The following is a 27,185-nucleotide window of genomic DNA, read 5'->3' as shown; positions in this document are numbered from 1 at the left end:
ATAAAAGGAGGACATATTTTTTATCATACAGTAATATAATCTCAAAAAAAAAAAAAAAGGAAAAAAGAGAAAAAAAAAGGAAAAACTCCTGCATGAATAGTTGGAAGAGGAGCAATGTAAGATTTACTTTTGTGGTACTTTCCATGACACTGATGCCAAAAGCTGCTTTATTGTTGGAGAGTTTTAGCTCTACATACTAATTAATCGTTTTTGCAGTCACAGGTTTGTATTAAAAGTGGCTTTTATGATGAAACAGGTAACAAAAATTCTTTATACTGATCAATCTCTATCAATGTCAATATTAAGCTCCATTAACTCTCTCCTTCAGAGTAGATAGCAGTCTCAAACACAACTATCTATCTCAAAAGATATACAACAATCTCAAGTAAACACTATAAAATAAATATACACCATTCAAAAAGCTTGTCATTAGAGAGTTAAACAAATAGTCAGAAGGTGTTCATAGTGATGTCTTCCTTCATCAAGCTGTGCTGCAGATTCAGAAAACTTACAGATCTTTTGAACTCTAAGTGTACAAGCACTCACAGAAAGTACTTAAGAGGCAATCATGTTCTAAAAGGTTTTTAACATAATTTTGCGATATTTTTAGCTGCTAAAGCATTAATAAACACTTAACTTAGCATATAATTCCCATATCGTGTATCTAGTAAACATTCTTGACTGCCAATAATTATATTATTACATGGTAGAACAGTCCTCCAATTCCCAAAAATTTACATTTAATTTGAGGAAATAGAAAAGTTTGTTGTTTTGGTTTTGTTTTGCTTTTCCCATAATAATGTGCAATAGGTAGAACATGTGACTTCTTAGAAAACTTTAAAGTTGGCTTCAGCTATCAAGCCCTAAAACACTTTATAGCTCTCTTAACCTTTCCTTGTTTTCAGCTATAATTTTATATGAATGAATGCATAGATGACTATATTAGTAGCAGTTCATCACATATAGTAAGGTTGAGTAACATTATTTCTGTCCTGGAAATTAACAATTCAAAACTCTTACAAAAATGGTGTAGAACTGTACCTGAAAATTTCTTCAGTTTAAATTGCTCTTTGTTAATCTACTAAGGACAACTAAGAACATCCATTTTTTTTCTGTCAATTTCTGAGAAAATGTGAATACATGCAAGTCAAAACTACCGTTATGCAGATAAAACGGTCCTCTTTGATGAAGATAATAAATGACAACCGCCAATAAATAAGTCTATTTGGAAATTCTAGAGAATTCTTTTGCTAAACAAGTTAGTCTTTTTTCTTTTCCATAATGTCTTTCTGTTTAAGCTCTCCATCTGAAAGTTCTGTGTATTTTCCATTCTTTTCCTCCTCTTGTTCTTCCTCACTGCCTTCGTCTGTGAGCTCTCGATCACCACTTTCCTTTTTAGCTCCCTCATGCTCAAATACCTCTCCCTCTGTATCAGCTGTGCAGATTCCGTAACACATGATGCTGATGACCCCCAGGGGTAACCCAAACAGAAAGCATCCCAGCAGTGGTGAACTCTTGAACACAGACTGTGGAAATAGAAAGCAAAAATTACTTTCAGTTACTGCATTACTTCTCCGTAATATAATATACTCTGTGTATTTATTAAAAAACCCTCCAATATGAGAATCAGTGTTTTTTAGAGGGATAATAGAATCAACTAGATTGGAAAAGACCTTTCAGATCAATCCCAACCTATGACATAACACCACTAACAAGAGCACAGCACTACATGCCACATCCAGTCTTTTATTAAACACTTCCAGGGATGGTGAACCCCATCACCTCCCTGGGCATCCCATTCAAATGCTTAATCATCCTTTCTGTCAACAACCTCTTCTAATGTTCAACCTAAACCTTCCCTGGCACAGCTTAAGGCTGTGTCCTCTTGTCCTAATGGATATGTTATTTTGGTTTTTCTGCTTCTTTGGTTTGGGTTTTGGGTTTTATTATTGTTGTTGCTTTGTGGGTCTTTTTTTATACGGTTAATCTGTTTGCTTTCCTCTGAAAAAATGGTAAGGAGTCCTCAACTTCAAAATTTCTACTATAAGTTCATAAAAATGTCACAGAAGTTCAAATATTACAATATTGCTTTGGGATAGTTAATGTTTGCATGCCAACTGCATATCTTATGCATTTTTTTAAGCTTTAGAAACAACAGTTGTAAGAATGTCAAAAAACACAAGAAAAAAGTTTTATCTCTTACTTGTGTCTGGTTCTCAAAAATTAGTCTGCAGAAAAATTCTAGAGAGTTTCCTGTTGAGGAGTAGCTTAATGGCACAGGAAGAAGGATTTATGATTTCAGAAAGTGGTGGCTAAATATTGTACTTTCACATAAGTTTGGAAGACAGTCATTTAGAAACAAGTGAGTTTCAACTTAAATTCACAGCACAGGTTTATTTGCTTGTATAGGACAAGTGAAGAAATGCATTTATTTACAACTTCCCAACATAATTCTGTCAAGCATAATTAATTTATGAAAAGATGATAAAAATATTTGCTTTCAAACACACAAAGAGTAGTATTTAACTCCCCAATGCTCTAAGCAATTAAACTAAAAATGTAACATTCCTCAGAACAGTGAAGTACTAGTTTCAGGAAAAGATGTCAAAAGGGTCAAGTAAAAGATCTTGATCTCTCTCTTCTATCCCTTAAAATACATGTCAGGCATAGAGAAGATCAGTGAAAAATAAAGAAACTAAGACATGTTGAATATTTATCACATGTATTATTAAAACTTTTAATCAAGAAGTTCATTTGGCTTAAACCTACACATATAATATGTACACAATATATACACTATAAAACAATTCATATAAAAATTTAAAGCGCTCTGAAAGTATTTGTATCCTGATTGACAAGGGCACCATCTAATTCAACAAAAAATAAAACTTACCACTATAGTAGACTTGGCATCATAGATTATTCTCTTGATTCGTTGCAGAAGTCCATCACCACCCTGTGCCTGAAATTTCAAATGGAACCATGTCAAAACTGCTGACACTTTTCAGTTATGATTCCAAAAGTTCATTCTTCAGACCTTGCAATCTTAAGTCCCTTTAGAAGGAAATGAAAAGTAATTATTCTTATATCTCATGATGCCCAGACACTCCCAACTTGCCAAGCTTGGACAAAGATTATTCAATAGTCTCATGAAAAATCTCTCACAATTATTTTAAACAATCAGTGCCAACTTGGACAATGAGCTGACACTCTCACTCTTACCATAAAGAAACACTAACAAAAACTAGCAACCCTCTTGATGTAAAATGGTAAAACTGCAGAGCTCTTCTGCACTTTCCTGCAGCTGTTGAACATCCACTTATGGATTATGACAGAACAGTTAGGAAAATCTAAGAACTAAGCGAAGATATGAAGGTGTAATAAATAAAACCTGTGTCAAGCAATGACAGACTATATCTACACTGCCCCCTAACTGAGCAGTACACAAATCAGAAGGCAGTCTCACCAGTTTTCACTTTCCTTGAGTAGCCAGGGAAAGTATCTGGAAGTCAACTCATCAGCGTGGGAGCAAACCAAGACTGCTCAAATAGCAAAGACAGTCCACTAAGATGAGACAGACTCACAAAAAGTTACCTATAGAGTATTAAACAATCAAGTCCAGGTGAACAATCCAACACTTCCCAAAAAAGAGCAGGGGGAATGCCAGACTTCTCAGAAATTTCTCTCTGGCTCAGAAAGCCTGCATCCTATTAGTTGTTTACAAGCATACTTTGAAGACTCTCACTTCTCAACAGTTGCACAATTTCTGCAATTTCTTGGGCAGAGAATGCAGCAGTAGTGCCAAAGTAGTGCCATTTTATGTCTAGAGACACTTTAAATATAGACAGCTTAAATGAAGTCATATCCTGTATTTTTTGTATTGTACAGAGATGTGAATTTAGACTGACCTTTAATCACTCTAGCTGAGATACTGCAAACAAAAGACAGAAAGGCCTAAGTGACACTATGGCAACAAACAAGGCATCACAAATTATTTTTCTCCAGTAAAAAAAAAAAAAAAAAGACAGAAACCAATTAGATTTGTTGTTTCAACCAGAAAGATATCAACATCTATTAGACTCTCTTTGGATATAACTCAATGCACTGAAAAACCACTAAAAAAGTGAGAATTCAAGAAGTAAAAACCACCAAACTATAGCAATACCCCTCACACTGCAACTGCAAGCATGACCAGTAAAGCCCTGAACAGCACATAAATCCACCTGTATCATGTTTCTACATCAACCAGTCAGATTAAATAAATTGAAATACCTCATATACCCCAAGCATCTTCTGCATTATTTGCCATTACCAGTCAATGACCTAAAATTGCTGGCATAATGTCAAGTGGGATTCAGCTACCACAGGAAGCACTCAATATACACTCAAACCAAAAACAGGCTTCTCCCACGAGGCAGCCAAACTATTAGCTATCAGCTCCCCTTCATGAGAAAGCCTTCTTTCCCCAGAAGCACAAATGAAATTTTGCTCCACGACCTCTTTCCTCATCCACACAACATAGCTTTCTGCCCAGAATAAACATTCAAAAATAATCCAAGTCATCAACTCCAATTGGTACATTAACATTGTTTTAACAAAAGACATCTCTCTTTTAGTAAAGAGCAGAGAGGAATAAGCTTGTGGCCATTTCTAACATTCAAAGCAAGTATAACACTTTTTTTGAATCTCAAGTTGTAATTCTTCCAGCTATTCTATTTATTAATTTTCATCCCAAAAGAAAGAGTGCAGTTGAATTATGCACTAGAATTCAAAATTTTAAACAAATGAATTTAATCCAAACCAGGAGATGAATAAAAATGTCTCCATTTACAACTGCGCCAGTAAAAGGAATATCAAAAGAAGCCAGCTAACATTATGCTACAAACAAAAGAAAGCCTGCTTTGTACAACATGCAACAGCCATGACTCCAGAATTTACAATCACATATTCAGTGACTGCACCCAAGACAGTAAAACAGGACAGGAATATTAAACACATGCATAACTATCAGAGTAACCATTTTTTCCCCTATTTTAGCACCTAAAGAAATAACACTAACCAATATATTCCAAGCCACTATGAAGACTTACTTCAGCTGTACCATCCAGGATATTGTTAATAAACTGAACCATGTCTTCTGTGCTCTCAATGTGCCTATCTGGCAGAAAATACTGCTGATTGGAGGTATTCAATACAACAATAGTAGGGATTGTCAAGTCACTGCAAACATAAAACAGATAGTTTATATATTTAAAGAATTACCATACAAAACTTTCCATTCAAGTAATCCCTAGATCATTTAAAAAGAGAATCCATTAATCCTCACTGCATGTTATGTTCTTCACAGCAATTCTTTAAAAACAAGAAAGCAAGAGAAAAGGGGGAAGATACTCACCCTGGTATGGTATGGACATGAATGGTATGGGCATGTTCCTCATTAGCATTATTTTCCTTCATGTCTGTGTCAGTGATACTATTGAAGTTTACAGCATTTTACATACCCAGAGCAACTGCAAATCAGGTACCTTACACCTTTCTAAATACTAAGAGATCACAAATAGCAGTTTTGTATACAAAATGCATTAAGTATTTAAGTTCACAAAGGCAGATGTGCAATTCAAGAATTTAATCCCATAAAACCATTGTATAATTGATCACCTTTATCAATCAAACTCTGCTGATCAAGTCAAAAGAATAAACCATGCCAAGCATAGCATTTCTACAGATCTTTTAGACTGGATAATAAGGAACAGAGTTTTTAAAGAATTATTACTCAGCAGTTAACCTTTATGTGCATGTGCAATACATTATAATTGGAAAGAAAAAAGAAAAAAACGTTAGAAATTATCTCTGGACACAAACTACTTTAATCTTCTATTCCTTGTAGCACTAAATTCAAAATAGGAACAGGTTTAAAAAACTTTAATACTGTAAAACTAGACTGTGTGAAAAGAAAGATTTACATACATTTAAAACAAGTTTAAAATCTCCTGTCGTCTTTATCAATTTTCTAAAATTCTGTCAGTAATGAATTAAAGTACTTCCTTCACAGCAGAAGCAATGCAAACCTTGTTTTTCTATGTTGTCACCCTTGTCTAAAAGTGTCCCATCCATGTATGTTTGCAATCCATCTGAAATTGATGATGATTTTAGTCTTATCTGCCACTATCAGTTCATAGAAAATTATTTAATGAAAATACTGGTTATTTACTCAAGATGCCCATTTTTCTTTGGACTCACTGAAATGATCCTAAGTTTTCTCTCACATTTTAGGTGGAGTTTTTTGTTTTGATTTTAATTCAAATGCAAACCTAAAAGTGAAAAAGTTTAATACTTATATATGACAATTTTCTGAACTTGTAAAAAGCTGAACACTTTAAGGTGCTGTGTCTATTCCCAGTACTTAAGCTGAAAGCACAGTGGCACCTCAAAAAACATAAGGGCAATTACAGGGTTAACAAAATAATGCCATGCTTTAAATGAACTTTAGAAAAAAACTCCCAAATAACACAACTTTGTATACCAAGGCAACCTGCAACATAAGAATCACTACATGTAACTTTCCCCTTGAAATTTTTACTCTTTTCTTACTAGGGACAAATAATTTTTTCTGTAGAAATCTAAGTTGAAGGCACTCAAACCAAGTCAGGTGTTTTTGCAAGCATCTGTAACAAATTGCCAATTTCTCCCAAAATATGACCTCCCAGCCAAAATAGAACAAGTTTTATTAACTGGATGCAGTGTTTCTGTTGCATGTAACAGTCTGATAACTGATGTTCTTGGAGCTGAAAGATAACATCCATATACAGATTCTTGATGCTAGACAGAAGTTTACAAAAGCAGAATTAATGTTACTTTCAAGAGCAGAAGAAAGTTCTACATGCACCTATAACTAACAGTGATGTTATACACCTCAGCTTATAAAAAGCTGCATTTTTGCTTTCAGCAAAATACTGAAAAGCATTTTTAAGTATAACTTCAGCCAAATTATGTATTTCAATTAAAATACATAATATTCTGATTTCTTCTTTTCTGCATGGTTTTAAATGTACCATTTCTAATCCAACAAAAGCATGCTGAAAAGACAGAAGAGTTATAGCCAAATTCATAAATGTACTTCTGTTAAGGTCTAACTCTATCCCCATCATACGTATTTTGTCCTTTGTAAAGAAAACAGAATTTCGTCCCATGTGCATCTAGCACAGTAAAAAAGTGTGTTGTGATACATTTCTCATTATTCTGATTTTTTCTATTTCCACTTGCTGCCATCTGGTGACTAACCAAAACAGTTGCAATACTTCTTGGTTTTAATCCGAAGAATTGATGCAGCAACATGAAGAGCTGCTACTTTGAACGTAATTCACTGCATTCTTTTGCAAATTCCTATTTAGGCTTGAAAGGCATACACTGGGTTTAGAAAATAATTAAAAGTTGCTGAGTACTTGAACCATAACTTTACCAGATTGAATACTTTACCAGAACTACAAATAATAAAATCAGGCATTTTGCAGATTCAGTTAATCAACCCAGCTGCACAGACCCTAGATCACTAGATCACAACCACTCCATGAGGCAGTAGTGGCTTCTTTCCCTTCATTTCCTTCCTCCCATCCTCCCATTTCCTTCCTTGCATCATCTCCCTCCCCAACTTCTCTGCACATCCGTGCTGGTACTCAGCAGAGCAGAAGGGAATGACATTGTTGAATCAGCAAAATAACTTCCCCATTTGCCCAGACAAAAAACCAAACACGTTTCTGACAGATAAACAGGAGGTAACAGCTCAGCAGAGAGACATAAAAGCCTGAACAGGAAAAGAAATTAAGCAAGTGAGGAAGCCTTTTGGCAACTATAAAGCACTAGCTCAATCAAATCACATAATTTTAATGGAGAGACAGTTGTTTTTAAATCAGGTGTTAATCTACAGACATTCTATAAAAAATACACACCTTGTGCTTTTGGGTCCACATGAAGCTCCTAGAATCTTTAGGGGCATGAATGTTTTGATCCCTGAGAAATGGATTTGGAAAACTTACAGAATTATAATACTGGTTCCTGGTTTTCCTTTCTTTCAGAACTCCAAAGACCAGAGGAAAAAGTAGTGGTTAACTATAAATGCCAAGCAACTCAACTCTCTAATTGTGCATCTTTTAGAAAAAGATCATAGGGACCCTGTCAAGCATCTTGTTAAACTACTCACATACTTCAAAATTTACCATGTACATATCAAGTGCAGATAGCATTTTTCATGCATTCTATGCTGCTCTGCAGATGTGCATTTCTATGCATGTCTTAAAAATAGATCAAGAATTAAAGCCTCACAATTCTAACCATAATTTAACAAAGAAGACCTAAAAGATAAGTTTTGTCAGTCAGCAAGCCAAACGTCTAACATTAAATTTTTAATATTACATTGATGCAGTTTAATTTAACAAATAATTGCTACTGTAGTACAGGCTGAATTCTGATGACAGTGATTTTTTCTTAAGTCATGAAAGCCAAGAATATTTTGTAAGATTATTTTCAATTAAATACACTTGGTAACAAACACAAGAGAAGAAAGAATATTCAAAAGAGAATTTACTTACTCCATCAGTAAACTATTAATGTAATCATTTCCATCCATATGGCCAAACTGGAAATCCCTGTAAGAGAAGCGGTTAAAAATAAAATTATGACAAAGAATAATGCAAGAGTTCTTCCTTAAATATTTTTCCTGTAACTGAAAACAAGAGCACACACTCAGCAATGTAATTCAAAAAAAGTGATGACCTAGAACACAGCATTATGGAACATAGTCAGTTAATGAAATGGTCCCATTAAATATCAGTATAAAAATATAAAAGCAGGCACTGTAACATTTTTCACTTAAGAAAAAAAGTGACTGATGTATTAGAAAGATTAATGCAGAAGTCCAATTAAAACATCAGAGTACCATGTGTGCCTACCTGTGAAAGTGATCCCGATAATCTCTGGCAACTTCCTGAATAATAGACTTTAATCTGGAAGAAAAAAAATTGGCATTGACAATCCAGGATAAACTCTTTCTTAATACAAACAATAAACATTGAGATTTCCCCAGTAAGCAGCAATTCATACCTCATCAGCAACAAGTACTAAGAAAAATACCTTGTTCATCTTGCTTAGCTCCTAAAGAAAAATAGCACACACAGTACTTGAACAGCATTATTTTAGTCTGTATATGCAAGGACAAGGGAAGGTCCTGTTCCTCTCAGTCTCCACAGCAAACTCCAACCCCAGGAAGAGCATTCCTTCTTTAAAGTTTCACAACTAATATATAAAACTGCTAGCTCAGTTTTCAGTGTGAGTGAACTGTAGCACAGTCATTTGTTTAACCTCACTAAGTTCATTGCAAAGTCATCCAAAGTCAACTCAAGCACTTTTGTCTACATTTACAAGGTGACACAATAGCTTTTAAAAGCTATGAGATCACCATTTGCTCCTGTGATCTCATTAACAAACAGCAGAAGAGTGATAGAGAGCTTCCACCATCTCAGTGAACTCACATGTGCTTTAACCAAGCCATAAATTAAGTAAAGTCAGTACACTCAGTCAGAAATTAAAGAGCATTTACAAGTTAAATCCACTCATTTAACCTATATTTCTCAATACTTAAGAAACTTCCAAACTCCAACATGTCACACCAGCACATTTCTCCCATAGTATCACCAATTCTGTACCTGGTATGTTCCACTGAAGAGTTTTTATCATCAATGACTGCAATAGCCACAAGTTTTCCTAAAATAAGGAATAAAATTCTTGAAACCATTTAAAAAGAAACACACATTTTCCAATGGGAAATATGTCAACTTAGAAGATTAGGTACTCTCCAGGGACAGGAATTAGTTTTTAAGTACAAACTTCACAGCCAAAGAGCCTCTTTAAGCTGACCATGCTGTGGTCTTAAAGCTACTGAAAATAAATTAAGATGGGGTTTAATGTCACACCACTAGCATTGTATAAAAAGCCTATCTATAGAAAGAAGACAAAAGGGAGAAAATGCAGATAAAAATTAATTTCCTACTCAAGCTGCATATTTGCATATACCTAAATAGGAGGCTATGGAGACCTGTATTATATAGCATCAATTACAAACTGATTCTAAGTGATTAAATCACTGTTGTATGGATTTAATAATGACTATTTTTCACCCTGTTGTGAGTAATATGGAAAAAAAATTGGAAAATTTACTGGCAGAGCCCAGAATTCATGACATCAGAAACACTGTCAGAGAAGCTTAAAGGTCAACACCAGAATATATTGATCTTTTCAGTATTTCCTTTGTGAAGTTTTTCAGATTAAAAGAAAAAAAACCTTTAAATCCAAGGAGTGCTATGGTCAATCAGCAAAAGTATGCTTAAAAAGCTGGCCAAAGTTTCTCTAGATCAAGCACGTGCAGCTAAAAAAGCAGATCTGTTAACAGTGCTGTCATCAACCAGATTAACCCAAGGCTCCAGAGGGCTGATTTTTCAGTTCCCTCCAGATGCCACAGTTCATTTAAAACCCTCCCCATCAAGCCAACCAATTGCTCAGTTCCTACCCATCACCATGGCACAGGAAGCATTCCCCTCAAAAATAGCCACTCTTATTCACATAATACTGAAGGGTTTTAAGGGCAAGACCTATGATTCATTCCCATATTTCCTTGTGAAATAACAGTAGCTTCTCCCCATCCCACTTCTTCCACACATAAATTCTCACTTTTCCCCCATTTCTTTCCACCCTAAGACGCTACTTAATGAATACACTAGGAGACCTTTTAGACTGCAAAAGATGACATAAATAAATTCCATGTACTATGTATTAATACATAAAGCTCTTTAAAGAAAATGATATCTTCTCCAGGGTATCAATAAAGTATTTTTTTTTTTTTTTTGTAATGTAAGGAATTGTTTGTCAGAAATGTATCAGGAAGAAATATGCAACATTTAAACAATTTGCAACAGCACTTCGGTAAATAACCGTTTAAAATGTAGGTGCAACAATGTTAAATTCATGAACAGGTAGGAACACAGATGCTTCATACTCTTTAAAAAGCTTCAAAGAACTCAATGTTGATTGAATGTAAGTATTTTGAAAAGGAATATAGATAATAAGTTGTCCTGGCCTGGAAAAATCAACACTTAACAGCATTTCTTCTGATACCTTAGAGTGTGTACACACCTTAAAAACAATACAAGCCATTTGCCTTTTCCAGAGGCCACCTGGCTGCAAAATTTTCATTTGGCCTGCAGAACTTTTGCTAAAGAAATGCTGAAGTTTTCTGGGACAAGTCCACTTCAATACATCCTCCTCTTCCTTTCCTGACACATCTATTTCAAAGATACCTAATTCCACTAGATATAAGACATCTGGACAATCCATATTTGATACTTCTAAATCTAGCTTTAAAACTCCCTACATGTATTCTGACAGTTAATATGTAACTTATGCAAAATGTCAGGTGCTCTTAATTTAAAAGTCCTACTAAGTTACACTACCACTTTCAGCTCTAGCCTGATACTGATGAATTCCTGAAGTTTACTAACATGTTCTTAGTACTCTTCTGATTTTTCTTACTGTTTAGTATACAATGTCAAAGAGTTCAGTAGCAGCATCATCTCACCTGTATCTCCAAGTTCATACAGTGTAAAGCCATCTACGTGAAGGTAACCTTGAAATCTTTCTCTGTTTATCCAGGATGACAAATCACCATCTTCATACTCTAATATTAGAGGGGAAAAAAAAAAAAAAAAGGTTACAAAGAGGTGGGCCATCAGACTTACTACTTCAGTACTATTGAGGCAACCACTAATTTTTCTCCTATTTTCCTTTTATTATTGTTAGACCAACTGTCACACTTTCACAGGCATTTCAACTTTTAAAACTTCTAAAGCTATTTTCAATTGTTGAACAAAAAGTGTATTATAGAAAAGTGTGAAAAGTTGATAAGATGATTTTATTTTCTAAATCAAGGATAAATGATACTATATTAGAAGCTGTGACCCAGAGCGGAAAGGAACAGGTTCAAACCCTGCTTTTAAAGGAGTGTGTGTACATAACTTGTCAAGTTCCAAACAAAGTAGAGATATAAAAATACAGAAAGGAGTATTTGTGAGAGTCTTTAAATGAGACAGAAAGATCAAGAAAAAGCAGAAGCATTATGCAGCACTGTGAATGTAAATGAACAAATAATCATGTATAACTGACAATCAGTTATACTGAAGGCTAGTTTTAGATAGTTGTTTTAATCTATTAAGAATTTTATTCTAATACACACTATCAACTAGAACTAAATCACAAGTAGAAAAGAAAAATATATATACATTTATGTTGTATTTTCTGTGAATAAATGCACAACAAATAATTTGTCTTAAATCCTATTGTATAGACTGAAGTATCAAAAATTTCAGGTTAATAATGATCTGCTGTAACACAGTAGCAAACAACTCCAAGCACAATTCATCCCATGGATCTGTATCTATTTCCCCTACTGTGGAGAAGGAAAAAACCCAAACCACAACACCAGGCAAGGTCAGAGCACTGAAGTGCATTTTCCTAGAACTTTTTCCTCATAGTGAACTCCTCAAATTTCTGCCAGTGATAACAGCTGCACATAAAACCTTATTCAGTCTCTTAAACTGTGTCTTCATGATTTGACTTCCAATAATGCTCCTGGTACATTACAAAAAAGTAAAATTTTTATGAAGTAAATTAATTATTACAGCTTTTGTATTTGTTTTAGAAGGTATGGAAAAAGCAAGCAGGCCACACAGTAAAAGGAGTCTTTTGCTGACAAGCTTTCCTTTTCCAGACTTGCTAAAAGAGATTAAAAAAAATAAATGCAAATCAAGGAGGCTGTAGAGTGAATTTTTATCTGGAGGCAACAAACTGAAGAGGAAGTCCTATGAGGAAACAAAGAACATCCTTGGTGGCCAACCTGAAATATTTTGCTGTGGTACTACTTATCCTAAGAAATTAAACCTGCAGAATAATCTTCTGAGTGATGTGTTTTCAATTTAAAGTGAAAACTTGCATTTAAAACAATCTGAATCAAGAGTACATGCTTTTGCAAGTAAGTGGTGTGCTTATAAGCTCAGGCTATGTAATGTAACTGTGAGTGTGAGTACAATATAATACTTTTATATGGACATGCACACACATATACAGATATACACTTTTACAGAAGTACTGGCATTATGTACTGCATATACACACTGTAGAAATAGCAGTGTTAAAAAACACTACTAGTTTCAGGTGACTGTTCTACAGCCTAAACACTGAACAAGCCAGGTAAAGTAGTCTACATATATGATGGATTTATACAGTGAGGGAAGAAGTTACTTTTCTAAGTACTTTAATGTGGGCAAAATAATAATATTTTATTTTATTCCAGCAATATTGGAAGCTACATCTTACTGAAAACACAAAGCAAATATTATCACTTCTACTTCAGTAATGCTAAACCAAATCACTTTCATTTTGTTGCAGAAGAACTAGTAACTTTTTTCTCTTTTCCTTCATGAAGAAGCTGCTATTTATCCTAAAACTTGGAATGTTCCAGCATGCCAACACACCTTTCAAAAACTCCCAACTCCTCCAGTTTCTCCATCTGCTTTAAATATCTTGTCTTAAAGTAATGTCCACTTTTACTTACCATCATAAACAAAGTAAGTTCCATCTTTGAAGACCATAACAGCAGGCAATTCAGGCAATGTCACATACTGAAAGAGTCAGGTTTCAATTAATCCATGGAAGATTAAAAGATTTTGAAACAAAAAGAAAACATCTGAAAACATGAATACATAGTTCATGGGAAAAATCTCTAAGGACACTTAAATTTATTTTCTGTCTACATGAATTAAGATAAATTCATCAGCTGCTGTATATTAAATGTAACATAAATATATCTTTGAGAGGTGGAGCTCACAAAGCACAATAGAAACATGATTTTTACTGGTATCTGCAGTAGCATGAAGAATAGTTTACAGGTTGGACATGGACTTTAGACAGGAAATTGTAACTTGAGGGTTTTATCAATCATGCTCTCAGTTCCCAATTTGTGCTGTTGTCAGCATACTTGCCATACTGTGACTTCTACTAAATGGACACCCAATTTTGTGGAGTAAAATAGTACCACTGGTAATATGTGCCACTAAATCTGGGCTATTTCCTTTGCTTCAAACTGATGGGAATATAAAGAAACAGCTTGAGCACACAGGGCTGCAAACAGACCTAATTTAGACAAATAACAAAAGCCTTATTGTGCTAAAAATTATATTTAAGATGGTCAGCAACATATTAAAAAATAAACTGTAGAACCTGTCTTCTTGGAACTCAAAATAATTTTATTCAGCTCATGTTTTTAGTGAAAAGCCAGAAAAAATACTACATCTACTTCTTACTGCTTGCTAGCATTCTAAGCTAAAATTTTAACAGCATTTGTGGTTATGAAAGAACTGCATCATAAACTAAGTTTTGAACAGTCATCTGAATTGTCTGATTTACTGATATGTTTTGGAAAGGTAAGGACAGCATCATTTCCAAATGACATGCCTTCTGTCATTCTGCATTAACTTTCTGGTAAAAGAAGTAATTTATAATACAATAGCTGATATGAACAAGCAAGAAGGTAGTCCCAGACGATGCTCTGCTCTCTTACTTGCCCAAAACATAATTTAACATCTTTGAAGGGCAAATCAATCTGTGTACAGCTTAAAGCTGGTGAAAGATGCCTAAAGCTTGGAACAATATTACCTAAGGTGACAAAACAAAGCCTAACAATTAGCACCATAGTGCAAATGCTCATTACAACTCGCAACCAGAATTTTTTTAACATTTTTACTTCTCTCCATAGAATACTGAATACCATCATTACTTCAGCTTAAATGACACAGGTGGGAAATTACCTGGTGAGGGAAAAAAAAGCTCACTGCTTACATCAGTGTGATCACACAACCTCAAAGACTTCCAGCCTTTTTTACTCTTTCTACTGCACAACTGAACAGTACCTTTCTTGCTCAGCTAGAGCTGAAGTGCAAATAGCAATATTTAAATTAAGGTAGCTTTTTGAGAACTAACAATTTGAGAACTAACAACTAACTATTTATACCGAGGGCAGTTCTACCTATGGTGTCGTGAAATGCAGCTGCCTAAAAAAAAAAAAAAAAAGAAAAAAAACCAAAACAACAAACCAAATTATGCTAGTTCTCACCCCATTAATCACCAACTAATTTCAAAGTTGCATATTAGTAGGCATGGGGCAGACTTGGAGATAACAATAAATGAAAAAGTCTTTTAATTTTACTATAACAAGTAAGCAACAATGGTTAGACTCACTATAGTAATATCAATTTTTTCCACCCTTGTGATGAACTGTAAATAATTTCCTTGTCACAGAATCCTCAAAAAAAGCCACGAGAGAATTTTGCAGCCAGTGGACTGGACTGCCTGATCCCTAGGCAGACTAATGTGTTGATCAGCTGTGTTTTAAAAGATGTAAGTAACTTAGCTCTTCACTTACTTCTGATTTCTAGGGTATCAGCAGTAACTCATACCACAGACCCCTTAATTAGCTATAAAAGTGTTTGGCAAAAGGACTGTTTGGAGCAACAAGAGTTTTTCATTGACAACAATGAAAGAATCTACTTTCTTGAGCAAGTTGCGTGGCCCACATTGAGTTCTGCTCATCCTTTCATTAATTTTATTAATATGACTGAACAAGTAATTTGGCAAAAACAAAGCAATGACAGACTGATATTTGTGTTGTATTCTTTCCCCATACAGACTCAAACATTACATGCTTCAGTGTAATTACTTAGATATCTACCAAGGCAAGCATACTCTAAGAAGCCATCTCTGTGCCATCAAAACAGCAATTATATAGATGGGGAGAAAAAAGCCATTTCTGGGGAAGCAGTAGGAATGGAAACAGCTTACCTCAGGCAGCACATCTTCTGAGGCAGAAAAAAAGTATGTATAAACTATTAGTTCTGAAGCAACCTCAATGTATTTTTCCTGAAAAAATACAAACAGTGTTTTTTTAATTCCTGCACTTTCAGTATGCATCAAACAAAAGCCTTGTGACATACCTTATCTTCAAAGAACAATTAGATAACATTTATGGCATAACATTGTAAAAGCACTTTAATAAACATAAAAAAAAAATTCAAGGATTTATTACAAGCATGCACTTCAGTTCTTTTGAGAGATTTTTAAAATTACCCCCTAAATAGCAAAAAAGTAACTTTATTTAATCCAGCATCAAACCTTTAAAGGAGATTCACCACCAACATACACAAAAAGTACACGATGTCTCTTTTGCACATGCTCAAACATATGCTGGCTAGGAAGTGGCCTGATGAGAGGTCTGGAAAAGGAAAAAAACAGACAAAAATCTCAGTTTGTGCAACCTGCAAAACCCAAACAAATAAAAATTCACAAGAAAATGCCATACAGTTTTTTCCGCTGTTTAAAAAAAAAATAATTCCAAAATGAAAATTAATTTACTTTTCCAAGTTATGATTGCAATGTATACTAAAATAAAAAAAGAACATTCCCAACCTCCCCACCAAATAACGTGTTATGTCCTTTAAATCACACACTTAAATATGAAATTCAGATCTTACTACAAAAAGGCTGCTACAACATAAACATGCATGCCTTTTACTGGTCACAAAATCACAGGCTGGGCTAGCTGGCAGGGACCTTAACGACCATCTGGTCTAACCCTGCCATCATTAGCAGGGACATCTTTCACCAGACCATGTTCCTCAGAGCCCCACCCAAACTGGCCATGAACACTTCCAGAGATGCAGCATCTGCAACTTCTCTGAGCAACAGGTTCCAGTGTCTTACCACCTGCACAGTAGAGAACTTATTCCTAATATTTATTCTAAACCTGTTTTTTTTTTTTTTGCCCCTTACCCTGTCAGTATAGACCTTGATAAAAACTCTGTCTTCCTTAGAAGATGTCTTTATATAGTGGAATGCCACAATAAGGTCTCCATCATTTGAAAGAGAGAATTCCAAATCTAAGTAGAACAGCCAGGAAATGTGGCCTTAGAAATAAATACTTTTAACTCAGCACCAGTTTCCAATGCAGTCACACATACAGTACATCTAGGTTTAATTTTAATAACTTATTCTTTTCCAATAAGTCTTGGCCCACCTCAAACTCCCACATAAGTTTAAAGTCAGCAAAATCAGTCTCTGAGAAGAGTATACTTACCCTGCCACTCTATTAGCAAATTCAATTATATCATCTTTGGTTCTAGGTCCTCTGTAGTTGTATGCCAAGTCACCTTTCAAACTAGATAAACAGAAAGACAAGAAGACAAGTAAAGAACAGAAAAGCAATCATCTGTACTACATTCATGCATATAAAATTCCTCAACCTTCATATGCTTACTACAGTCACCTTTCAGCAAATGATAAGCAGAAGTGGTCAGCAAAATATAAAACTCAATAATGCAATACAATGGAATTATGGAATAAATGCTTATTTACACAGTATGTCATTTACTGACTTGATGAAATACTTAACATTCTTCTACAATTATTTTTTCTAGTGCACAGCAGGCATTTACTTTGTAAGCAGACAGATAATTTAGAACACTTATGACCATATTAAAAAGCCCCCCCAAAACAATGAAACATCACACACTCAAACCAAACCAAACACACTCAACATTTATACTACTCAGGGATTAGTCCTTGTAAAAGGAAAGAATATGAACTTCTTTAATGCTTTTTTACAATTGAAAAGTATCAAATAATCTGCAAAACCTTTTAAATTTATGAATTAAGCCTCAGTGAAGTGCTGGTCAGCTTAATGGTACTCTGCTGAGAGGGGATGCAGCATGCTTGCATTAGCAAACTATTTAAGCAAGCTCTACTAATTCAAATAGGCTTTATTTGAATCCATATGGATTTAGGAAATTCAGAGGAATTTTCAACGCTTCTATATGCCATGAAAATTTTTCATCCTTAAAGATTATCAAGCTGAACATCTCTGCTTCCTTTTTTGAGGAGACTAATTTGACAAGATTATTACCTATTAGGAATACTGTTTGCTTAAACAATAACCTGCTAAAACCTCCAGTGAGTCCACAGTAAAAAGTACCCAAAACTATTGAGTCTTTATTTAACATGACATTGTACTGGACTATACATTACATGAGTTTGAGATTTCTAAATGGACAGGGTTATTTTAAATTTTTTGTAATTAAATCATCGATAGAAATTCAATAGGAATGATCAACTTACAGCTTAATGGTTGGATAGCCTCGTACTCCAAATTCAGATGCAATACCTGAAAGAAATATGTTAATGCCAAAGTGAACCAAGGCTTTTTTTTCTCTCATACCTTAGTCTTTAAACATGGTTTACTATTCAAGCCACATAAACAATTGAAATTAGCTCAATATGAATTACTTTACTTGCTTTCAAGGAAAAGCTTGCTGTTATGTAGCTACATCATTAAAAGATGGACTTCTTTCAGAGGTGCTGCAGAGTCCCAGGATAGCCTCTCAATACATGTGCCACAACTCAAATGTTATGAGAATCCCCTGGACAGACATGCTTGGCCTGCTTTCACCAAAAGCAGCATGTATGGAACATGCACATACCATTGACTGAAAATATGAGAAGCAAAAATTAAGCATTGAGGATGAAGAGCTGTAAATGCTAATGCTTGAAAGAAACTTAAAAGACAATTAACGACTCTTGCTAGAGTAATGGCTAATGAGAAGTGCAGTATTATACTGCAGATGTTACAAAAAAGTTTTTAAATCATATTCTACACAAGTTAATGCCTACTGTCATGAACCTTAACAGAAGTAGGCACTTTCTAAGCAGATAATTCTCTGCCACTTACTAAAGGGCAAAACATAAGACAACTGCAGAATTTTCTCCCCCACCTCAGACGTGTTTAAAACCTTCAATCTTGCTTCCATCGATCGGTGGAGCACAATTTGCAACCACCCTTCCACTTGTGAACACAGCAACTTAGAGCTTAAAGCACACCTTCCAGCAAATTGAGTTTTTACCACAAGTTAAACTACACAGTCTCAAAAAAGGATTAAGTAAGTCTAAAACTGTGGCAATACTTGTGCAATTCCCTGTTGAATAACAATCCCTGCACTCAAAAACACCTACAGTCAATGCTTGTTACAAAACCATTCTGAAGCTACCAGTGGCATGCCACAGCAAGCAGATGTTGGATGCCTTGTGTGCAAAGCTCTCAGTAAGAGTTTAGAAATTGACCCTAAGGTTGTTCACCTGCATCAGGTGCAAGTACCTTATTGCACAGCATAACAAATAAAGCTAGCAGCTCACCTACAGGCATCTGATTAAAGACAACTGTTCTAAGAAATAACAGGATCAATGAGGACCATATGAGAATACAAGGATCAATTTGATTCTGATTCTTTTCTCTTACAGCTGTACTACATAGAACTATAATGTGTTAAAATGTGTATTAGAACATTCAATCACAAGAGCTGGCAACAGTTTATTTCTCCTTGTATGCTCTTATGTGTGCTTAAGAGAACTAAAAGAGACAAATTTTAATACGGTTTTTAAACATAGCAGCCGTGGGAATTCCCAAAATTCTCTCAACTTGATTTCAGAAAATCTAGATTGCAAAAGATTAAGCAGAATTAAGTTTTTCATATCCGGATGTAAAATTTCCACTTTCAAAATGAAAGTATAATACTATCTCAAAAGATTTATCAGACATTATAAACCTGGTAGCAAATCTGAGAAGAAAAACTTCTCCAGGGTACCAAGGAACCCTTGCAGCTTTTAGCAATTTTTATATAAGTAAAAATATGAATTATACAACAGAACCATAGAGCCAATTCTGTTCTAGATATAAGGTACAAGATTTCAGTAACAGGATGACAAATACAAATATTTCAGGTAAGAGTTTATACAATTTATATGATTTAGAATTTTATATACATGACTGAAAAGTTAGAGAACCATGAAATCTATTCCCAGTTTTTAAATTACCTGGTTGCATGAACTTGAAACTTATAATTCTCCACTTATTTTTCTATAGAAAATAAGTATCTTCAAGACGAAACATGAAGTCATATTTAATTGATTTTACAAAAAAAAGATATATACAATAAATTGGTCTTTGAGATAAAATCATTTTAATCTCAAAAGACCAAACTCCCCTCTATCCAAGCATAAGAGTAACTGAATAGCACTGAGAAAAGTATCCTGCATAACATTTTAGGTAAGTACAACAAACCCGAAAAGCCAGATTTAATGGCTATTAACTAAAAACACTATATGTATTTAGGAAATTGTATTACATACAGATCTCACTTGGGCCCCACTCCTCCCTATACTTTCCTTTTGAATAGCCTCCTGGTTCAACACAGATTTAAGTGAATTGACAATAAAGAAGCACACAAACACAAAGCAAGTACTGTTACGCCTTCAACAATGCTCTCACATCTCCCCAAACCACTTCTCTAATTATCAAAGGTTTGGGGCTTTCTCTGTAAAGGTCAATACATATGAGAGGCATCAGCAAAAAAAAAAAAAAAAAAAAGCACTGAAAGCACTGAATTTGGTTATTTGAGGAGACATTTACAAACATGGGAAGAAATCAGCTGAGCAGTGATCACGGATGTAATGAATTCAGTTATTCCAGCAGGCTTTGTGCAACAGTTTCAGGACCAATTACCTGAAATGAGTAAGAGCAAGAACACAGGCACTCCTCCAGCAGCAACAGAAGGAGCCTAAAACTGGATGCTCCCAAGAGACACACCACATAAAAGTGCTTGTATAACAGCACATATCAAAAGCAGATCTTTGAAAAGCTTTTACCTTCTCTTTGTCAGGAAGAATTCCCTACTCAAGCAGAAACAAATGGGATAAAAGGCACATACTACAGCAAGTTGTCACATTTAGAAAGAAAAATAATCGGGAATTTTTTCTCCAATTACTATTTGCATATTTGTGCTATGACAGAACAACTACAAGAAAAAAAAAAAAGAATAGTTTCAAAACAGAGGCTGTGATGAAATTACCTCTAAACAAATCACACTTACTAGAAAAGGAAGTTGCATCCATCTTCCCAACTTTTACTGGAGAACCCATGTTTCTCATTTCTATGCCCACTTCATTCCACACAGGCTCTAGTTTCTTACAGTGGCCACACCAAGGCGCATAAAACTGAGAAGCAAATATATTTCATTAAAAAAAATTAGTAGAAATTTATTCTACAATTAACCCTCATATTATTAGCAAGACTCATTTCCCAGTCACAGTGCTCTGCATGTCTTAATAAAATTGGAAGTTAGTTGTAAGGTTATCATGACAAGCAGCATTTATGAGTTAGTCCTACTTCTAATATGAAAGCACAAGTTTGAAAAGAATACATTAAACTGCTGCACTAATATATTATTTCTTATTTATGAATAGACTGCATGGTAACATTTTTTTTAAAAGATCAATCTAATCAAAACAATCTATTCAGGAATATGGATTTGTCAACAGGCAGAAGATATCAGTGTTTTGGTATAACAACATAAGGCCACAATTTAACAGAAGTTGAATTTTGTTTTGCTACACACTTCTGATAACTATGGATTAGTACATACAGTTTTTCCCACTCAAAAATCACTAATCTGGGTAATATAGTTTTGAGAACCACAGCACATACTTGGGTGAGAAAAGGAATGTTACCTTGCTCAAAAGCAAGCTCACTTTTTAAAAAACTTTGTCCCTGAAAAAAGGGGCACTGAATCTTTCCAAGTAATTTAGAAAAATCAGAGGGCTCTCATATATTTGATCTTACAGTGCTAACAGAAGTCTAGAACACAAATCAGCTGATATAATTAACGAAAGGACTGTAAAAAGTCTCACCAGAGGTTATCACCTCTGACTGCTAGGTAATCTGCTTTTCTTTTTTTAGGACTGCAAAATATAGACTGAAGCTTATTCAGTAGGCTATTCAGAAGTCTATTCAGCCTATTCCTGGTTCACCCTGAACAGCAGTCAGGGTGAACCATTCTTATCTATCCTGCCAGAATTACTGTCATGAAGTTTTTCTGCATCATGTACAAACAACTTTCCAAGTGACGAAGCAGCCTGACTGCAGGGTGCAGCGCTGTGCATTCTGTCTTTTGATTCCACCAGCAGATCTTCCCATTTTTCTTATATACTCACATCTACAAGCCAAATATCATCTTTACGGTTTTCTTTAAACCTAGAAAGAGGAAAAAAATCAAAGCAATAAATTATGTATCTGAAAATAAAATAGTGAAGAGTATGTGTGAAACAGGTGAAGTCTACAATAAGGTTAGTATAAAACTACAAACACAAGATTTCTGTTTTGTTTCTTTCTTTGAGGGTAAGGAAACAGAGAAGATGCTTATTTTTAATATTGTCCCTGTACATGATACTACATACACAGCTGTGTCAATTAAATTTCTCTATTTCCTAAAACAAAAAAACAAAAACCCAACAGAAAAACAGCAAGAAATAAGAATCCACACCAAAACACACAGAAGATGTTAGACTAGCATGTAGAATCAAGGGGGAAGAAGTATTTTGCAGTTGTCTTAGTTATATTAAATACATTTGTTGTATTTTTATTTATGTACTAATACAAATTCTTTGAGCATTGGTTTAAACTGTTAATCTTAGCTTTACTAAATGTAAACTAACTAAATTATCTTTAATATTAACATGTAAAACAACTTTAGTTTAACCTCTTTCAACATTCTACTATAGGTGTGTCAGTTTATAGTTCTATTAAAGTTGCACACAACCAAGAAACCAACTCAATGGAATAAAAATGATCAAGTTATTGATAAAACCCAGATACACAGGTACAACTGAATTTTCTTAATGCTAAATAAATGGCATTCAAATTAACTGATTGGTTTAATTAACTGTAAATCTGTCACTGAATTCTAAAATCTCTTAACACTAAGTTTGATAAATCAAAGTTCTTTGGTACATCCCAAAATGCTGCTTATACATTTCACTGTTGTCACTACAAGTTCATGTGAATTACTGTATTAGTTAACTAGTTCTATATTGGGAATTAAATTAGCTAGAACTTTAATCTAAGGTTTATTTTTCTAAAAGACAGGCATTGTAAAAGTCGCTAGGACTGGGACTAAAGTCACACACTATAACATACACGATAGAACATTCTTACTGCACCACTCTCCTTGCAAAATGAGATATTTACATATAATTATGCAGTAAGTGTGGATTTACACTCTAAGATCCACAAGTTATACAAGTTATAGCCCAACTTGTCAGCTCCCAATATGCAGCATGCCTATTAATGGCTCATAAGCAGAAGGCAGAATTTACTGTATTTCGTTTAAAGTTGAATCAGTAATAGTCCATAATGGTTTTGAAGAAATACTAATACTGATATTGGCTTACTGTTTGAGAGAAACAATTCAGAAATCATGAATACAATCTAATCACAGTGTTGAGTGTTTGAAACTTAGAATTGCAGTATTCACTGGTAAATTCTAGCCTATTTTATTGATGGCATACCAAAGCTGCAATGCTTGTACAGCAGCAGGAAAAGTATTTGCAGAGATTATGCTATGGAACAGCTAAAAGAAAGCAGCATTTTAATGTCACTAAATTCCTTAGTTGACAACCTCACTAAAAATGTACTTCACCACCCTAAGCACTACCGAGATAATGAAAGAACCAGTGAGAGCCCAGCATCTCCTGAGAACTTAAACAGAGCTACAGCTAACTTCCAATTACAATGCCAAATAATTGGCTATGATGCAAGAGGCAGAAAGCAGTTACTGAATCATAAGACCCTAGGCTGTGCTTCAATTTAGAACATCACTTTTTCTTCGTATAAAAAGAATTTAGAATTAAATGTTCTCCTTCCTCTGCCACAGTACAACTGTTATGGCAAATTGTAAAGAGCATTAACATACTGAGAAAAGTAAGCTGCAACCTCACCAGAAGACAGAAAGAAAAGAGAGAATGAAACATCTGGAGGCTGAGCTTTCCAACAGAGTTTAATAACTCTGACTTAAGATTGTATAAAAAGTACTGTAGTTTTTACAATAAATTTCAATGTACTTCTCATCTACAAACACCTATTTATTCCAATTCCACAGAAACTAAAATCTGAAGTGTAAGAAAACTCCAACAATCAAAACTTGCCCTAGTTATTTGCTAACATCAATGAATAAATTACAAGACAATATTAAGAAAGTTCAACACACTGCTAAAGAAAACCAGAAATCTCTCTAAAAATGAGCAGTCAAGCATTTTCTGAAGATATTTCTAGATTCTATACACATGTTTTTCCTGCACAAAATTTCAGTAACTGTCCTGTGCAATCTCATCAGCTGACAGAAACACAATCACACTGGTGGAAGTGTTGCATATCCTTGAATCAAAATCATTTGTCTCAAAGCCATACACCTTCCCAACAACACTATCTAATGTTCTCTCAGCCCCCAATTAAACCAAGCACCCCCTTAATCATGAACAGTTAAAAGAAACCAGCACGAAGCAAAACTGAACACCAAGGTCACAATCCCAAGGGCCTTAAAACAACCCAGCTGCTCCCTCTATTCCATGCTTCCCCCTTGCACTGTTTCTGAGGCTTCTGATCCTGGTTTGAGTCAGCCCACAGAAAGAAAAACACTTCCCTTTTAAGTCAGGTTACTTATCTGCTTCATTACCACACCAGAACAAGTCCACACACATCACAAAATGAGCACTGACCTGAGGCAGCAGATCTGCTATCAGGGCAGCACAAGCCAAGAGGAACCAGAGCTCATTTTGTGCATCCCTCCCGCAGCCCAGCTGGGCACTGCTGTCAGCTCTGCTCTGCTACTTGTTTTCCCATATCCTGTATGCTTAGGAAAGGGACCTACACTGTTTACAACTACTAAAATTCAAACAGAACACAAAGCTTACAGTAACAGCAGAACATCCATAATGTTTAGGGATCTATAAAATGGAAAACTTGAAACTCCACCAGTCACTGCTCCCTGGTTTGGTGCAAAATTAAATTAAAATTTAAATTGTTTAAATTAAATTTTAATTTCAATTATTTTCCTGAAATCCCTTGCAATTTGCCAATTAACTAAAAAACTTCAAAAAATCTCCCACAAAACCTGCCTTGAACAATTGTTCAATTCTTACTCTCAACTGCAAATATATGCATCTGTCTAGTTTTGTAATTAAAAAATTCAAGTATTCTAAAATAAGATTTCCCCTTATCAGTTACTTAAAAGTTATGTGACAGCAGAATCACGATTCTTCACTCCAAAACAGCACATGCATTTAAATACACACATGTGGAAACATATGGGAACGTGAAGTAGGAGCAGATAGGCAAAGTGAATACATATTCACTCCTTGAAAACATGAGCATGTTTTAAAAACAAGCTTTGAAAATCAAGTCCCATGCTTCAGTCATTTCTTTTTCACAACACCAGAGACACTGTTGTGTCTCTCCTGAGAATTCCTTTTATATGTTCCCATCCCCTCACCCATAAAACCACTACACATCATCTGATCTTACCATTAACAAGCAATATTGTAAAAATGTGAGTGGTTTCCTGACAGTTTAGCTCTCTGATGCAATTTATCATGGATTGAACTCTCATGAAAATCAGTCACCTTTAACTGGCTGAATTTATCCCAAAGCAATCATCTAATGCCAACTTGTCACCTATCAGTTACTCTTCTCCATACTTTCTCTTTCAATTCCAACAATTGTGCTGCTTTGTAGCGCTTGATATCATGCTGTTAATCTGACAAAAAATAAACAAAAAACATTTGGGCATTTTTCTTGGGAAACACCAACTATGGAGCTATCAAACTGCTACAGCAAACCAGTACACCACCAGTGACACCACACAACCATGTTCATGGCAGGACTACCCACTTCAACTCCAGCACAGTCTCTGGACTAATTCTGTTTTTAAGGCACATTTTGACATAAATATTACTGGCACTTCAAGCAGCCATGAACTAGTCCTGCAGGCCTCTTTCTCTCTTCTATTTCTGGCCATGCATGAACCCACTTAGACTTGTTCTTCCAAGCCCTCCTGACAGCCAACTCTAATGTGCTGCACACTCTAACAAAGAACCTGGTTAAATGCAATCAGGTTTTATTTGGGGCAGACACCCACCAATATACGCTGATGTATTTATCACACCAAAAGAACAAGCAAAGAGGCCCAAGAAGATTTCTGGCAACACCACCACAGTAACAGTTTTAAAGAGGCTGAAAAATTAAATTGTTCCTCAGCTTCATTCACTGAACCTCCCTAACAGGTGAGACTGAGGAGAGACCTCATGGGAGTCTACAAGTTCCTCGAGAGAGGAAGCAGAGGCACAGACACTGATCTCTCGTCTCTGGTGGCCAGTGGCATGACCCAAGGGAACAGCATGCCGCTGTGGTGGTGACATTTAGGCTGGAAATCAGGAAAATGTTTTTCTCCCAGCGGGTGGTTAGGCTCTGGAGCAGGCTCCCCAGGGAAGGGGTCACAGCACCAAGCCTGACAAAGCCCGAGAAGCCTTTGGACAACGCTCTCAGGCACGGGTGTGGCCTTTTGGGAGCCCTATGCAGGGACAGGAATTGTACTCTAATGATGCTTGTGGGTCCCTTCCAACTGTGGATACACTATGATATTTCAGGCCACAATCTTTCTGTCCTTCCTGCTATAAAAAAAAAAGCCACAATCTTTTCCAGTGCAGCTTTCTTGACAAGCACACTATGCACAAAGTCTGGGGTCACATTCCCCACAAGAAGACAAACAATATCTTGGCAATTAGTCAAGACACCCCAATACTTACGACTCATCTAGATCCTCCACAAAACCCGCTACTGACGCCACCACATGTGCAACCACTGCGAGGCAAAGGAGAAGCGTTCCGTGAGTGGCGCCCGAACCAACCCGGGCTGACAGGCTCCCTTCGCTCCCGGCCCCGCACGTCCCCAGCGCTTCCCCACCCTCCTGCCTGCCCCAGCGCCGCCCGCCTCCCAGCCGCACGCCCTTCCCCGCCGCGCCCTGCAGCCCGGCCGGCGGAGCCCGCCCGTCACCTGCCGCCCAGAGCAGGCAGCGCGGCCGCAAGCCCGGCGCCGCTGCCATGTTGACAGAGCCGCGGCACGGCCGGAAAGGGAAGCGCCGGCCGCTCCCCATGCGCAG

General features: G+C 35.7%; 1 protein-coding gene across 1 annotated transcript; it reads right to left on the bottom strand.

Annotated features, from left to right (window-relative positions):
• Nucleotides 1–1,096: 1,096 nt before the first annotated feature.
• On the bottom strand, nt 1,097–27,185 carry TMX3 (thioredoxin related transmembrane protein 3). Its single transcript, XM_079302741.1, has 16 exons — nt 27,080–27,185; nt 26,833–26,887; nt 22,189–22,228; nt 21,069–21,192; nt 18,265–18,310; nt 17,228–17,308; nt 16,267–16,366; nt 15,937–16,014; nt 13,655–13,721; nt 11,624–11,722; nt 9,699–9,756; nt 8,946–8,999; nt 8,586–8,642; nt 5,091–5,220; nt 2,894–2,962; nt 1,097–1,526 (listed from the first exon to the last, which is right to left on the bottom strand). Exons 1-16 carry the CDS (start codon nt 27,177–27,179, stop codon nt 1,260–1,262), a joined length of 1,425 nt encoding a protein of 474 aa, XP_079158867.1. The 5' UTR covers nt 27,180–27,185; the 3' UTR covers nt 1,097–1,259.

The sequence above is a fragment of the Erithacus rubecula genome (assembly GCF_903797595.1).
Source record: "Erithacus rubecula genome assembly, chromosome: 3".
NCBI lineage: Eukaryota > Metazoa > Chordata > Aves > Passeriformes > Muscicapidae > Erithacus > Erithacus rubecula.
This window is presented reverse-complemented; position numbering and strand designations above follow the sequence as displayed.

Bases quoted from the DNA above. Each gene is read 5' to 3' on its own strand.
- TMX3 (XM_079302741.1), bottom strand. From the start codon at position 27,179: ATGGGGAGCGGCCGGCGCTTCCCTTTCCGGCCGTGCCGCGGCTCTGTC. The intron at 22,229-26,832 runs GTAAGTATTGGG...TCCTCTTTCTAG, and splicing joins GTGGAGGATCTAGATGAGTC to GTTTAAAGAAAACCGTAAAG. The intron at 8,643-8,945 runs GTAGGCACACAT...CTTCTCTTACAG, and splicing joins TATCGGGATCACTTTCACAG to GGATTTCCAGTTTGGCCATA.